The sequence below is a fragment of the Puma concolor genome, chromosome A2, assembly GCF_028749965.1.
Source record: "Puma concolor isolate L17-30 chromosome A2, mPumCon1.1.hap2, whole genome shotgun sequence".
NCBI classification, from domain to species: Eukaryota; Metazoa; Chordata; class Mammalia; order Carnivora; family Felidae; genus Puma; species Puma concolor.
Genome location: NC_141668.1, coordinates 162856751 through 162871734, shown reverse-complemented (window position 1 = coordinate 162871734; position 14984 = coordinate 162856751). Strand labels below are relative to the sequence as shown.

Sequence of the window (14984 nt, the reverse complement as noted above, 5' to 3'; positions counted from 1 at the left end):
TCTGAGCACGATGGAGGGACACGCAAATGTGCACATCTTGGGGAGACGGGGGCAGACGCGCCCAGAAAGATGCCAACCTGGGTCATGTACGCTGGGTCAAGAGACTAGGGACACAGGGACAGCCTGACAGGTCTCCAGCGTCCCTGCCCTGCTCCCAGGGACACCAGGCACGTCCCCAGCTGTGGGGGTGGGCCACTCACAATCATAGCACTCAGTTTACCAGGCCCTGCGCTAAGCGTTTGACACACGCTGACTTACGTCATCCCCGAAGCAGCCCAATGAGATGGTTAGTATCACCCTCTTTTACAGAGAAGGAAACTGAGGTTCTAAGAGGCAAAGCCACTCGCTCAGGTCCCACAGCAGTAAGTGGCAGGTCTGGCATTCGAATCCTGGACAGTGTGGCACCCAACGTTGACCCCTAGGCTGGACCTCCTCTCCCAGAATGAAAGACACGCTCCCAGCTACAGGGAGGACAGATGGTCCCACACGGACCAGGAGACACAGGGATGACCCCGTCCTAGGGACCCCCCCTCCAAGAAACCAAGACAGGGAGGCAGACATAGCTGCTGGGGGAGACTTGGGCCCCCCCAAGTCAGAGGCAGGACCCGTGTGATCCCAGCGCCCCTCCTGCCCCGCTCCCTTAACTTTCCACACAGCCCCACGCACAGTGTGGTATTGAACAGGAACCATAAAGGTTGGCCAAACCCAGTTGTGCGTGTGTGTGTGCGCGCGCGCGCGCGCGCGCGCGTGTGTGTGTGTGTGTGTGTTCCTCCAACTGGGGCTCCCTGGGAACGGGTGGCCCTGTGTTGGGGTGTGGGCGTCAGGGGTGCTCCCTCCTTAGCTGGGCACAGGGTCTGCAGCGCATGAGGGCAGCCTGGCTCGGGCGGCTGGAACCGGGGCCCTGGCAGATGGGCTCGTCTGGCACAGACGTGGGGACATGTGGCGCTGTCAGGGCTGACTCCAAATGCCCCCCGGAGCGTGGGGCGGGGTGGGGGGGGGGCGGCCAGGCCCCTCTCAGCCCTCTTCCTGCCTCAGGAAGGAAGGCCCCAGGTAAGGGCAGCAGAAGGAGGGGACCCGAGGAAACAGATGGGCCAGCAGGGCGTGGGAGCCTGCGACCTCTGACCCTACAGGCCTGCATAGAGGGGTGGGAACAGGCCAGGCGGCCAGCTCCCAAGGCCCTGCTTCAAGGGCCCCTGGTGGGGGGCAGGGTCACCAGGGGCCCACAGGGGGTGCACTCTCCCCCCCTCCCTCCAGGCTTCTGTGCCAAACCCCAGGCAGAGTCCGAGCGGGCAGCTCAGCCCTGGCACCGCGGGCACCCCTCGCTCTGGCAGGCACGAGGCGCCTGATTCCCCCCCCCTTCAGCTGTGCCCACCTCCTGCCAGCCGGGGAGCCAGCTGGGAGCCTTGGTGCCAGGGGGCCCCCGGAGTCCCTGCCCCCTCCTGGGCAGTGCCAGCCGGCCCCCGCCCCCCGCCCCCCCAGGCCCAGTAATGGGTGGGTAATGAGGGCTGGGGGAGCGGGGGAGGGGCGAGGGATGCAGGTGCCACAGGCGCTGGCACGGGGGCCGCTAATCAGGTTTGCCAGCGCCATCTGTCACCGCGCGAGCATCTGGGGCTCAAGGTGACCCTGTCACCCTCAGTTACAATTATGAGTTTGGCATCTGTATTAAAGCCCGCCAGCCGGCCGGGCAGGGGAGGGCTGGGGTGGGCACGGGGGTGCACGACAAGCCCTGTCCCGGGGGTCCCGTTCCCAGGGGCTGCATTGCTGCCAAGGCACGGGGCTTCTCCATGCTTGGGGGAGCGTGTGTGTGTGTGCGCGTGTGTGGACAGCCTCCACAATTCTGTGAGCGTGTCTGGACGCGGAGCACAACACCCTGGGGGTCCTGGGTTTTTGTGTATCTCTGGGTATGGTGGCTGTGTGTCTGAGCCTGGTGGGATGGGTGGGGGCTGGGGGTGGCGCTGAGGCTGTATGGGTGCGAGGGTCCCCATGCGTCCATGCGCGGGGGAGAGGAGCCCATGGTGGTTCTTTTCTTTAGGTTGTGTCACGCTGTGTGTGGTGTGGTACCTGTGATGGTCACGGGCTGTGTGTTTTGGGGCGCGGGGTCTGTAAGATCCTGTTGAAGTGTGTGTGTGTCAACACACGGGGACAGCAGCTGGGAGGGGCTCTGTGGAGTCACCGCAGGGCCCCTCTCCTGTCCCTTCAGAGCGTCCTTGCCCTCGACAACCTCTGTGGCCCAGGGTCTAGTGTGGGGGCTTGGGGAAGGCAGGAGTCGGCTCTCAGGAGGATTCTGGGCTCTGGGTTCTTGGATCTGGATTCCGGGTCCTTGGCTTTAGATTCTGGAAGATAGGATTTTTGGATTCTAGATTCTGGGCATTCGGACCTGGATTTTAAATTCTGGGAACTGAGTTCTTGGATCTGGTAGCTGGGAATCCAGCTTTGGATTTTGGATTCTGAGATCGGGTTCTGAAAACCGTGATCTGGATTTCAAGCTCTGAATTCTCGGTCTGGGTTCCCGCTTCTGGACCCTGATGTGTTCTCCAGGCTCTCGGCTGAGCCTGGGCCTGTCCTCTCTGCCCTTCTATTCAGGCTGGGCCATCGGGCCGCCCACCGTCTCCCCACGTGATGGGTGCAGAGACCACACATGGCCACCAGGGGCCACCCTTGGTCCAGGTTTGGGCCAAGTTGACCCAGCTAGCCCGGAGTAGGGGAACACCCTGGCCTGGCTTGACCCAGCCCTTTGAGGCAGAGTGGGGTGGGGCTTTGCTTCCGTCCCTTTCCTTCCCAACCTCCACTGATGACAGATGTCTGTATGTCAAACATGGAGAACTGGACCCAGCAGCCCCACAGACCCCCAATCTGGACCAGGGGACAGGGAGCCAGTCAGTGAGTCAGACCAGGGGGAAGGCACATGTGTGTCTATGAAGGTGTCAATGAATGTAGGGAGACATGTGTAGGTGTGAAGGAGCACTCTGTCTCTAGGGTAGACACATATGACAGCGTTTCCTGGAGTGTGAGCCTGTGGGGTGATGTGTGGCTTAGGACCACATGTCTGGTAGGGTCCTTGCACGATGGTGCATCTATGGAACTATATGTGTAACTGTCGCACTGATGGCGGGCCGGAGTCCCTGTCATGGGTGTGTCTGACCATAACCGTGACTGTGAGTGTCTCCGGGTGACTGTGGGCATGTTCGTAGGTGTCACTGTGTCTGTGAAGGTGTCTGGGGCGGCGTCCCCAAGGACTGGATCTCTGTGTTGATGGTGTCTTGTAGCGGGTTGTAAAGATGTGCAGGACACAGGTTTGCCTTCTGAGAGCGTCAGGCAGGGGAAGGCGAGTCCTCTAGAAGGGAATGGAAAAAAAAAATAAATAAATAAATAAAGGGAGTGGAGAAGGGACTGAGGTGGGTGGGACCAGAGACCCTCAGAGCGTTCCCCTTTATTTCCTTCCTGGGTCTCTCTGACCCTCCGTCTGGCTGGCTCCCCATTCGGCATCTCCGACTTTGCCTGGGGGGTCTCGGTCCTCTGCCTCCTCCCGTTGCCAGGCAAGGCGCCGGGCACAGTGGGCCTCTGTTTCCCACCCAGGCTTCGTCTTCCATCTCGATCCCCTCCTCTGCCTCTCCGTGGCCCTCTTCCTCTGTCCGTCCTTCCTCGGTTGTGCACGTCTTTCCATCTCGCAGGTCTCTCCAGATCATCTCTCTGTCTCTCCGCTTCTGTCTCTCCCTCGTCTCTTCTAAGTGTCTTTCTTTTCCCCTCTACGGCCCTGGGCTCTGTCTGTCTCTCCCTACCTCTTGTCTCTCCCTGTCTTTCCATCTCTCTCCATCTCTGTCTTTCCCCGCCCCGTCTCCCGGTCTCTGCCGGACCGGGTGGGTCCGGGTGGGTCCTGGACAGCCCGGCCCGGGCGCCGCGACGAACAATGCCCCATTCACGCGGCCCGTCGGCGCCATGGCAACGCGCCCGCCCCGCCCTCCCCGCGCGCGGGCCGCGCGTGCCAAGAGGATGCCATGGTTACGTCAGGCGCGTGCCCGTCCCGCGCGCCTCCGCCCCGCGCGCTCTTGAAGGGACCAGACCAGCAGGGGGCGCCCGGCCGCAGCCTCTGACGGGAGTCAGGAGGGGCCGTCCTCCACAGGGCCTTCAGGAACTCAGTGCCTCAGTTTCCCCTTCTTTAAACCGGCAGTGGTGCGCAGAGTGAGATTGCAGTGGGTGCGTGCGTGTGCGTGTGTGTGTGTGTGTGTGTGAGAGAGAGAGAGCGAGAGGGAGAGAAAGTGAGACAGAGAGAGAGAAAGAGCGAGATGGCCCATGAAGTTGCCGTTTGGGGATGGTTGTGTGTCTGCGAGTTTGCATTTGAAAGTCAGTGGGACTATACATGTATGAACGTGTGGGTCCATGTTTGCACGCTTACGTGCGTGTTTTTGTGGGAAGGAGCTTGCGGTTTGGAGGTGATTGCATGTGTGTGTGTATGTGTGTGTGTGTGTGTGTGTGTTTTATATGTGATAAACACCTGTATGTGATAGTGTCTATGCAGTGTGGGGGTGATGGTGTCTCTGTGTGTTTGTGGCTGTGTGACTGCGTACCCTGTGTTTGCATGACGTGCGTGCGTGTGTGTGTGTGTGTGTTGGATGGCTGTGTTGTTGGGTGTGGTTTTGAGTTTGTGGGATTGTTGCTTGTGTGTCTGGGGGTCTGGGTCACAGATTTGTGTGTGTGTGTGTGTGTGTGTGTGTGTGTGTGTGTGTGTGTGGAACCGGGGCTGAGCTCTGAGGACTGCCGGGGCTTGGCTGAGCGCCCCCACCCCGTCACCTGGGGGCCTCCTGGCACAGAAGGGGGTGCCCAGCTGCTTGGGACCTCCGACTCCCCACGGGTTCAGGACTGCCCCAGCTGATGAATATTCATGAACTGGGGGGGGCTGACACCCACTGCCTACAGCTGAGAGTCCATTAGCCCCCTGGCTTTCCACACACTGGCTGCAGCAGAGTGGGGGGGGGGGTGCCAGGGTGGGCCTGTGCCCATCTCCACGACTTGGGAAGCTGGGGGGGTATCCTGGTGACTATCGTGGGGGCCATGTCAGAACGCTTGGCTGCCGGGTGGGACAGCTAAGGGGCTGTCTCAATGTTGTGACAGGCACCGGGGAGAGAGACTGTTGGATGACAGGATGTTCTTGTAACAGTGGTGGCGGCTGTCACCCACCGTTTCTTTGTAGCTCTGTCCGGGGACTCTGGGTGTTGTGCGGCGACGTGAGATGTGTGCCCGTCACCTGCAATAGCGAGGCCTTGAGTGTATGTCTCCGGAGGGTCTTTGAGCAGCTCTGCAGGGGCCCCTACCTGCTGGCCGTCTGCTCTGTGACACCGTGACAGGGGGGGTATGTTGTCGTGTTGTCAGAGGGACTGGTTTGCTTCAAGCGCTGACTGAGGGACAGCTGTGCGCCACACCCTGGGGATGAAGTGATCGCTCTGCTTCCCTTCCGCGTGGGGGGGGGGGCGGGGGCGGTGACTCCGCGTGGCCACGTGGCTACCGCAGCTGCAGGGGGGACCCGGCCGAGTATGTCAGTGCGCCTCTGCTGGTCAGCGTGACACTGGTGCAGGGTGAGGGTCAGCATGTCAGGCTAGCCGTGAGGACGCACGAGACCACGTGGCTAACGGCGCGTGTGACCAGAATTATTTGAGGGCGTGATGGTGTCTCTGCGTGTAACAGCGTGGCTGAGGGTGTGACAGACAGTGTCGCTGGTTGAAGGTGTGACAGCATAACTATGTGTGACAGCATGTGTGACAGTGTGGTTGTGTGTGACAGTGTGACTGAGGATGAGATAGCGTGGCTGTGTGTGTGGCTGTGTGATCGAAGGTGTGACAGTGACGCTGTGTGTGTGACAAGTGTGTGTGATGACACGAGCCAAGGGGCTGTGACTGCCCCACCCCCATCCCCAGGCTGCGACAGGGAGCCCGGCTACACTGTCACCCACGACTACACAGTCACATCCTCAGCCACACTGTCACAGACAGCCTTGCTGTCATACCTTCGCGTTGGAGCAAGGGGCCTCATGGCGGGAGACGGGCAGCCGCCCAGGCTGGGGACGCACGTGGGCCTGAGGCAGGGACACCTGGAGATACAACCACTCGCTCATCCGTCTTCTGCATGCAGGCTGGGTTTGGGGAGTGGCCCGCAGAGTCAGTGGGGACAGGTGCGGGGAGGGCTCCTCCGGTCTGGGGGACTCCAGCCTGGGTCCTGGTGTGTGGCTGGGTGGCCCCTGAGGCTTGGCTAGGGACACGGTGCAGCCAGCCTCACCCCCCCCCCATACCGACTCCCTGGGTCAGCTGGGCGGTGGCAGCACACAGAGGCCCCATTCAGGAGCCCGGGCTCGGTTTCCAGGGCGGGCGGGGTGGGTCTCCTGCCGGCTGCAAATGAAACGTTTCCCCAATTCCTTCCCTTTGCCTCCAGATGAGTGCTGGCCACAGGAGGCCTTGCTGCCCACCTTTCCTCGGCCCCGGCCAGGCTGTGCCACCAGGGGCGCGTGGGAATATGCGCCTGTGGGCCTTGCGTGCAGCTGTGGGCTGGCCTGTATGTTCCCATTTGTGTGCGTGCGTGCGTGTGTGCGTGTGCGTGTGTGCGTTTGGGTGTTGGCGCGATCTGTGTGTGTGACCATTTGTGATCACAGGTGATCTTGTGTATCTGGGTGTCCGTGCGTCTGTATGTATGTGATCTCTGTACCTTTGTGTGACTTTGCGCGTGCCACCTCCATGGATGATTTTGAGAGGATCGGCGTGGATGACCGCATGGGCTTGTCCCGTACGGGATTTGGGGGCCCTATGTGACTTTGTGTAACTGGGCTCAGGGTGACTGACTCTGGGAGTCTGTACAACCATGGCTGCCTATGTCTGAGTGTGTCTTTGCAAGTTGGTGTGGGTTTCGGTCTCTGTGGGGGTCTCTGTGATGGTGAGGGTCTTTGTGGATCACTGGAGCGTTCCTGGTGTTATTCTGTGGACGGATCTGGGAAGGTCTGGTGGGATTCTCTGTGTGGCTATGTGTGTGTTTGTGTGTCTGTGTGTGATCATGGCGTTTTGGATGTCCTCCCCCAGAGGGGGAGGGTCCGCATCTCTGTGCGTCTGAGTATGCCTGTGTGTCTCTGGGATTCTCTCGCGTGAGAGCCGTGGTCCCGGGTGCCTGGCCAAGTGTGAGTGCCTTGGGAGCCAGGCCTGTAATACCTCAGGCTCAGACCCCACCCATCAGGGGCTCCCAGCCCGGGGTGAGGGCAGCGAGCACAAAGCTAGAACCCCAGGTTTGGGGCGCAGACCATGCCTGCCAGGCTGGGCAGGGGAGATGTCAGGCCCTCTTGGAGAGTGGGGATCCCTAGTGCTGTCGGGAAGGCCTAGAGCACCCCTCTCCCTGACCCTGGCCACACCTATAGACTGGCTTTTCACTTATCCTGTGGGCCAGATGTCTTCCCGCCTCCCCCAGGAGGCCTGCCCAGCTGTCTCGGAGCCCAGCGGTGCCCGGCCCCGCCTTCAGTGGCCCAGGGCATGGCCGCCAGAGCCCAGATGTTTCAGTGCCCTCCCCTCCACCAACCCCCAGCGCCCTGGCCAGGTAATGCCGTCGGCCTGGTTCCCGATCCTCCCTCCTCCTCGTTACTCCACACACCTGCATTGTGAGAACACACCTGCTGCCAGCTGCAGCCAGGTGGGCAGTCCCGGCAGGGAGGAATGTGGGGGATTCCAGCTGCGGCATCCCAGCTGTGCCCAGCCCCCTGGCAGTGCCCTCCTCCCCCGAGAATTCTCGAAGGCCAGGTGTGCCCTGAGACCCGGGCTCTGGGGGGGAGGGGGTGGGGGGTACGGGTGCCCTGTAGAGCCCGCCCCCCTCCTCTGCCTCACAAAAATCCCCCAGCTGGCAGCTGTGGAGCGGGGAGCAGAGCGGATGTGTGCGTGCATATGTGTGGGTGGGTGTGGGTACAGGGTGGGGGTGTCGTGGGAGGTGGGGAGGTGGTCTCAGCGTGGGGGGAATTCTGAGGGCGGACGTGCACCAACACGGGGGCGAGTATTTGTGTGAACACGACTGGGTGTAGTTTGTGACTGCGGAAGGAAGCGAGTGTAGGGAGGTGCCCACGGTGGTGCGAGAGTGTGTGTAAGTGGGAGAATGGTTATTGTGTGTTTATGAATGGCGAGAGGCGTGTTGTGTGTGTATCTGGATGTTGGGTTTGTGTGTCTGTCTGTGTGTGTGTAAATGGAAGGATGGATGTCCTGTGTGTGTGTGTGTGTGTGTGTGTGTGTGTGTATGGATATTGTGTATGTTTGTGTGTGTCTGGATGGATGAATGGGTGTTGCCTCTGTGTGTGTGTATCAATGAAAGGATGTCCTGTATGTGTGTATATATAGCTGCTGTGTGTGTGTGTGTGTGTGTGTGTGCAAATGGAATTGTGGTATGAGTGTGGGTGTAAGTGGGTATGGGAGGCTGGTCAAGAGCCTAGGTGTTTGGGGCCAGATACAGGACTAGGAGGGTGACAAGGGAGGGGGCAGATCCCAGCCTCGGGGTCCGGCAGGACTGGTGGATGGGTCTGGGAGGACAGGCCATCGGGTGGGGGGAGAAATGGACCCAAGTTGGGCGGTAGGCTTCTGAGGGGCGTGGCCCTTTGTGGCCATTTGCAGAGGGGCAAGGAGGGTCTGCCTGGCTCTCAGGATGCCCCAAGCCTCCAGCTATATTAAAGGTCCCAGACACCCCAACCCTCTCAATTTCTTCCCTGAGCCGTTAAGGCCCCAGGCCCCCTTGATCTCTAAATCCCTTTCTGGTCTCTTCTTTCAGCCCCTCACAGCCCCCACCCCCACCCTGGTCCCCCATGCATCATCTAGCCGGCCTCTTCTCTCCAAACCATTGCTCATGACCCCCGCCCCCCCCCCCCGCCCCTGCATTCCTCCTGCAGCGGTGAGGAGCAGGCAGCAATGGCCCTGAAACTTTAAACGGTGTTAAAAGTTTCTGTTTACGAGAAGCCCTTGAATTTTTAAGGACGTATCGATTCCCTCTGCCACGGCCTCGCGCCGGCAGTGGCTGCGGCATAGCGGGCGAGGCCATGTGGGACCCTCAGGATTCTAGGGACGGAGCCCCCAAAGCGCTGAATGACTGACACACGTACCAGACACACCCTTGGACGCACAGAGCCCCCCTCCGTGACACATCACACACACACTCCCGGAGATCCTCATCACCGCCCCAGACCCACAGAGACCACCCCACAGAAGCACACACCTAATAACGCCCGTTAACACTTTCCGCCACACGGACCCTGATCACAGATTCGCTGGGACCCTCGCCCACCTGCCCACTTGGCGGCACATACTCTGGGACACACTGACTCACATCCCTGCCACGTTACACACAAGTTCATCACACACACTGACACTTTCTGACGGAAAGATCCCCAGAGCTGGCATACACACCGTGGGCAGCTTGAAACACACGTGTCTATTCACCCATTACTTTGTGTCAAACCCAGACCCCGTCTACACCTAACTCCCCCTGGAATGTCAGCCCTCTGAGGGCAGGCTCTTTTGTCTTGTTCCCCATGATGTCCCCAGTGCTTGGCACAGGGTTTGGCAGACGCGCACCCTCTCTGGCTCGCAGACACCCCCCAGCCGCCCCCCCCCCCCCCGCCACCAAGAGACCCACCACTACGTAACACAGGGCCACACAGAGAGATTCCTGGACGTTCACTGACCTGTGTCTCTTTTCCCCCAGAGAACACCCAGACCTGAGGACACAAGTCTAGTCACCCTGCCTCAATGATGTAATGCGACCAGAAGTACACCCCCTCAGGTGTGCTCGCTCGCTCTCTCTCTCTCTCTCTCTCTCTCTCACATGCACACTCTTGCGCCTGCTTTCTGGGACCCAATGGGCGCAGCCATAGTAGCCCCCACACAGCCAGCCCTGCACAAACATACACAGACACACAGACACACACACACACACACACACACACACACACACACACACACACACCTGGGCACCAACACCCCTCCAGCAGACAATGCATGGCTTAGAATTGCCACAGCTTCTTGGCCCGGGAGGGCAAGAAGGTGTTGGCTGCACCTGGCAGCAGGAGAGAGCTTTGTCTCAGCAGGAGCTGCCCAGGGGCTGCAGGCACCGCCTCCCCGCCCACCTTGGGGGTCACCTAAGGGCTCCCCCTGCCCCCACACTAGGGTCCTCAGCACCAACTTCCGCCTCCATTCCTTTCTGCTCTGGAAAGGAGGGGTCAGCGGCCTGCATGAGAGACTGGTCTCATGGTGGGGGGGGTGACACATGTCTATGCCCATTTCTGTCCCTGCAGGTTGGGCTCTATGGCACTTGCTAGATCTGTGTATGTCCATGATCAGATCCAAGTACGTGTGTGTGTGTGTGTGTGTGTGTGTGTGTGTGTGTGTGTGTGTGTTTGTATAGTGTCATAAGGGTGGGGTGTGGGAGGGGCCTGGGTGTATGTATGTCATACCCGTGTTCATGGCTGGGCGATCCTCTGAAGGACGACTGGTCAGTGTGCCCAAGGCCCAAGGGGACATCTGGGCACCAGGTGTGTGCTATGTATGTCCCTGTGTGGTTGTGACTGCCAGTGACACTTTGCCAGTGTCAGTGACACCTTGTATGTCTTTGTATCAGGGTCAGTGTGCTCCTTCCCTGGGTCATTAGGCATGTGTGTCCAGGTATCTGATGGCGCATGTTTGCACGAGAGCGTGTTAGCACATTTCCCCTTTAGTAGTGTCATTCTGCGTGCCCGGCTGTGTCCTCTGCAATGCCACAGCTGCCAAGATGTTTTGGTGTGGCTTTGTGTGTGCCTTTGGGTGTCTATGTATAGGAGCTGTGTGTCTGGAGTGCGTCAGAGTGTGGTTGTGTGATGATGCCTGTCAGTGTGTCAGTGTGAATACGTATGTGCCAGCATGCGCTGGTGTGTGTGTCTTCGTGTGGATCGGTGTGTGTCCATGTGAGGCCCTTGCTGGCATGTGTAAACGTGGTTCGTAACTGGAACGCGGGTGTGCAGGTTATCATCCTGTGATGGTGGGCCTGGGTGCCCGTCAGCGTGTGGGTCGTGGGCTGGTGTGCGGGGGCGTGTGTCCATGCCGTGTGTGTGTGTGTGTGTGTGTGTGTGTGTGTGTGTAGGGGTCTGTGTGTGCTCGGTTTGTTGGAACGTGGAACGTGTGGCAATGCGTTCTGTACGTGACATGTGTGGCGGGGTCCGAACCCTGCTGTGTGTCAGCATGTGTCTGCGATGGAACGCGAGCCAGCACGTGTCGGGGTGGCTGTGTCGGTGTGCGCCCCCGCGCGCGCGTGTGTGTGCATGTGTGCGTGTGAGAGTGTGTGTATGTGTGTGTGCGCGCCGGCCGCCGCTCCCCCGCCCTGCCCGCCCCTCCCCGCGCCCCTCCTCCCGCCCGCGCCGCCCGCCCGCTCCCTCTCCCCGGAGTGCGCCGCTTCCAAACTTTGTCTAAACTTTCACTTTCACAGCGCGGCGGCGGCGGCGGCGTTGGCGGCGGCGGCGGGCGAGGGTGACCGGCCGAGCGGCGGCGGCATGGAGTAGACGCGCAGCGGCGGCGGCAGCAGCGGACGCGAGAGGCAGCGGCGAGCGCGGCGGCGGCGGCGGCGGCGGCGGCGGCGGCGGCCCCGGAGCCGGCGGGGCCGAGCCTGCGAGCGGCGAGCGCGGGGCCGCGGGCCGGGCGGGCGCAGCGCGGCGGAGGCCGGAGGAGCCGAGCCGGAGCCGGAGCCCGAGCGCGGCCGCCGCCTGCCGGGCCTCCCCTCGCCGCGGCCGGCCGCCGCGCTCCCGCCCGGGCGCCCAGCTATGTACTCCCCGTACTGCCTCACCCAGGTACCGGCCGCCGCCCCTGGGCGACCGGGGAGGGGAGCGGGCGCAGGAGGCCGGCGGGCGGGCGGGCGGGCGAGCGGCCGGAGGGGGCGCGCGGCGGCCGGGGTGGGGGGGGGGGGGAGTGAGCCTGCGGGCGGCCGAGGGGTGCAAGCCGTGCTGTGGGCAGTCCCGGCACGCCTGCGGGCGTCACGGTGCGCGTGCGACCCTGGCCACCGGGCGGACTCCTGTTGGGGGCTCTGGGGGTGGCCGGCTGCGTGCGTGGCGCTGCCCCTGGAGCGCGGAGCGGGAGTGCGTGTGTGTGTGTGTGTGTGTGTGTGTGTGTGTGTGTGTGCGCGCGCGCGCTCGACTGGGGTGCGGTGGACTCCCGCCGACCTGTGGGCGACTGTGCTGTGCACCCGGGCAGCGTGGCCACTGGCAGTGGTTGCGGGGGTGACAGAGTGGCAGGGGGGTGGTCCCGAGGGCGCAGAGCGGGGACTGGGTCCCGCGGCGCTCTCTGGGGGCGGGCGCAGCTTTTCCCGAGGGTGGCAGCGGCCGGCATGCGTGGCGGCGGCCCCTGCGTGCAGCCGGGGTGCCCGGGGCCGGCCGAGCGGCCCGGGCGTCGCCCCAAAGTCTTTGTTCAGGCCTCACATGGGAGCGGGGCTAAGAAAATGGCGGGGCTCCCAAATTTCGGAGGGTTAGGGGAGGGGAGGGAGGGACGGGCGCGCTGCCAGCCGGGGCCGCGCCTCTCGGCCGACCCTGGACGTCGCAGCCGCGGCCCCCCCACCGCCCCAAACTTTCCTCGGCGCAAACTTTCCGGCCCCAGCTACCCCGGCTGCGGCGCGGTGGACCAGGCGGGCCGGGGTGGGGGAATCCTGTCCTGCCGCCCAGAGGCGGGAGGGGCGGGAGGCAACCGTGGATGCGGCCGACGGTGCTGCGGCCACGCCGTCGGGTCAGCCGCGGGCACTACAGAGCCGACCTTGGCGCGCTGCGAGAGCAGAGCGCGTCCCGCCTCCAGCGAAGTTCCCTGCGCAGCGCTCCGCGGAGGCAAAAGCGCGGGGGATGCCTGCCCTGCCACTCCGCCTTCCCTGGGCGGTGGCCCCAGGCTCCGAGAGGGCACAAGAACTGTCCAGAGTCCCGCAGTGGCCCTGGTAGCGCTGCCTGCCGGGCCAGGCCGCTGCTGGCAACACAGACTCGGAAGAGGGGACACCTGGGGGCTGCCTCGCCCTGCCTGCCAGCAAGGCCTGCGTGTGTGAGGGGAATCTTTAGGCCCGGCCCGGGGTCCTAATTGTCTCCTCTGCCCAGCCTGAGCCTTGCCAGCCTTCTGCCAAGCGTGCCCACAGATGGGAGTGGGAGTCCAAGTGAATATGGCTGCTACCAGGTGGTGATGTGCGGCGAGGGGGCAAGAGAGCATGTCAGGGGCTGCGTGTCAGCCGTGGCCACACCATACTCCCGTATCCACAGATGCGAGTGTGTATGTGTGTGTCAGTCTTGGGGTCTGCCTGTGGCTCCTCTGGGTGGCGGTGGGCAGGCCTGCGTGGTATGGACATGTGTGTGGCCCGGAAAGCGGGTTTTCCTGTTTCGCAACTGGGTGTCGTGAGTGTTGGTGAGGTGCACACGCACATGTATGTATCACAGTGTGCATGCAGGTGTGAGCAGGCACTCTGGCCACTGTGTCAGTACGAGGGACGCCACCCCCCGCCCCGGCCCCCGCATCTGTGCCTCTGACTGGCCAGTCGCTCTGTCTTGGGCCGCATGACAACCCCGTCCACCCAGCGGGGTCTGAGCTGTGGCTGCCTTTGGGGCTGCGTTTGGCTGGACTGCGTGCCGGTGTTCGGGGCCTAGTGGAATCAAGACCCCATGCTCGAGTGTCTCCTTGCCCCCCAGCTACACCGCCGGCACCCTGGCCTGCCCCCGGAGACCTGGCTAGGGCTTGGGCCCCTGGGAAAGAAAATGCCAGCCGATCCCCCGGTGATAAGACTAGGAAAGGGCTGGGGCACACCATGGCCATGGGCCATGCCAGGGCTTGACTCTGTGATACCCCAGAAGGGAGCAAGGGCTCAGCTCTGTCACAGGCCTGAGTGTGCCAGGGTGGATGGGGAGGAGAGCGGACATGGTGTCTCTGGGTTGCATCCCTCAGCTCTGTGCCGGCGGCTGCTGTCAGCTGGTCAGCAGGGTCGGGTCTGCCCCTCCCGACAGTCACATCTCTTGGATCCAGAGTCTCTGTTTTTACAAATCTTTCTGCTTCCATAATTTGCCCTGCCACTCTCTGTCTTTTTCTCTGTCTCTGTCTCTATATCTGGCTTGCTCTGCCCCTTTTCTGTCTCTCTCTCTCTCTCTCTCTCTGCCTCTGTCCTTCTAGATCTTTGACTGTCCCTGTCTCTCCTCGTCTCTGTCTCTGACTTTGGTTCTGGCCCCATCTCTGCTTCTCCCCTCCCCATGAGTCTCGGACTCTCTCTGTCTCTGTGGCCTCTCTCTCTCTCTCTCTCTCTCTCTCTCTCCCTCTCCCCCTTTTCTTTTTTTCAACCCAGAATTGGCTTCGATTTTAAAGTCAATAAATGATTGAGCAGGAACGAGCTTGGAGCAGCGGGGCCCTGGCGGGGAAAGGCACTGTGGGCGAGGGGGAAGGGCGGTGGGGGGGGGGGGGGAAATCTCCTTCTGGAAAAAGCATCGAAATCCAGGGCGGCTGGGCGGGGCGCTTGCTGGCGCTGCATGAGCCCACTGCAGCCGTAGGCCTGAGTCCTCGGCAGACAGGAGGGGATGGACGGATGGGACCCCCTTCCCCGGCAAATAGACACGCTCCAGAACGTGGACCTACACATACATCACCATCGCCCCTAAAATGCGGACATAAATGACCTGCTCGTGGTGATCATCCAGACAGACACATGGACATTGACACACTTACAGACACAGGAAATGGTGGACCTGTGTTCGCTCCCACCCACAACGCGCGCGCGCACGCACACACACACACACACACACACGCACGCCTTGTGATGGGACATGTATATTGATGTAGGCTCATGAAGACATATCCAAGAGACAGTCCGAGAGAGGCTGACTCAAGTGTATGTCCCCCCCCCCCCCCCGCACCCCGCTCTCGCTCATATAGACTCGAGGACAGATAGACTCAAGGACCGAGGGATGGACAGACACACACCTTTATGTAAGACGCAATGCTGTTGGCTCACCTAGG

General features: G+C 61.9%; 1 protein-coding gene across 1 annotated transcript in view; it reads left to right on the top strand.

Annotated features, from left to right (window-relative positions):
* The first annotated feature begins 11651 nt into the window (after positions 1-11651).
* NFIX (nuclear factor I X) overlaps positions 11652-14984 on the top strand; it is a 99806-nt gene continuing 96473 nt past the window's right edge. Inside the window, exon 1 of the mRNA XM_086698935.1 lies at positions 11652-11812. Within this exon, the coding sequence (XP_086555061.1) occupies positions 11786-11812 (27 nt within the window). The 5' untranslated portion in view covers positions 11652-11785. The remainder of the gene's footprint in view (positions 11813-14984) is intronic.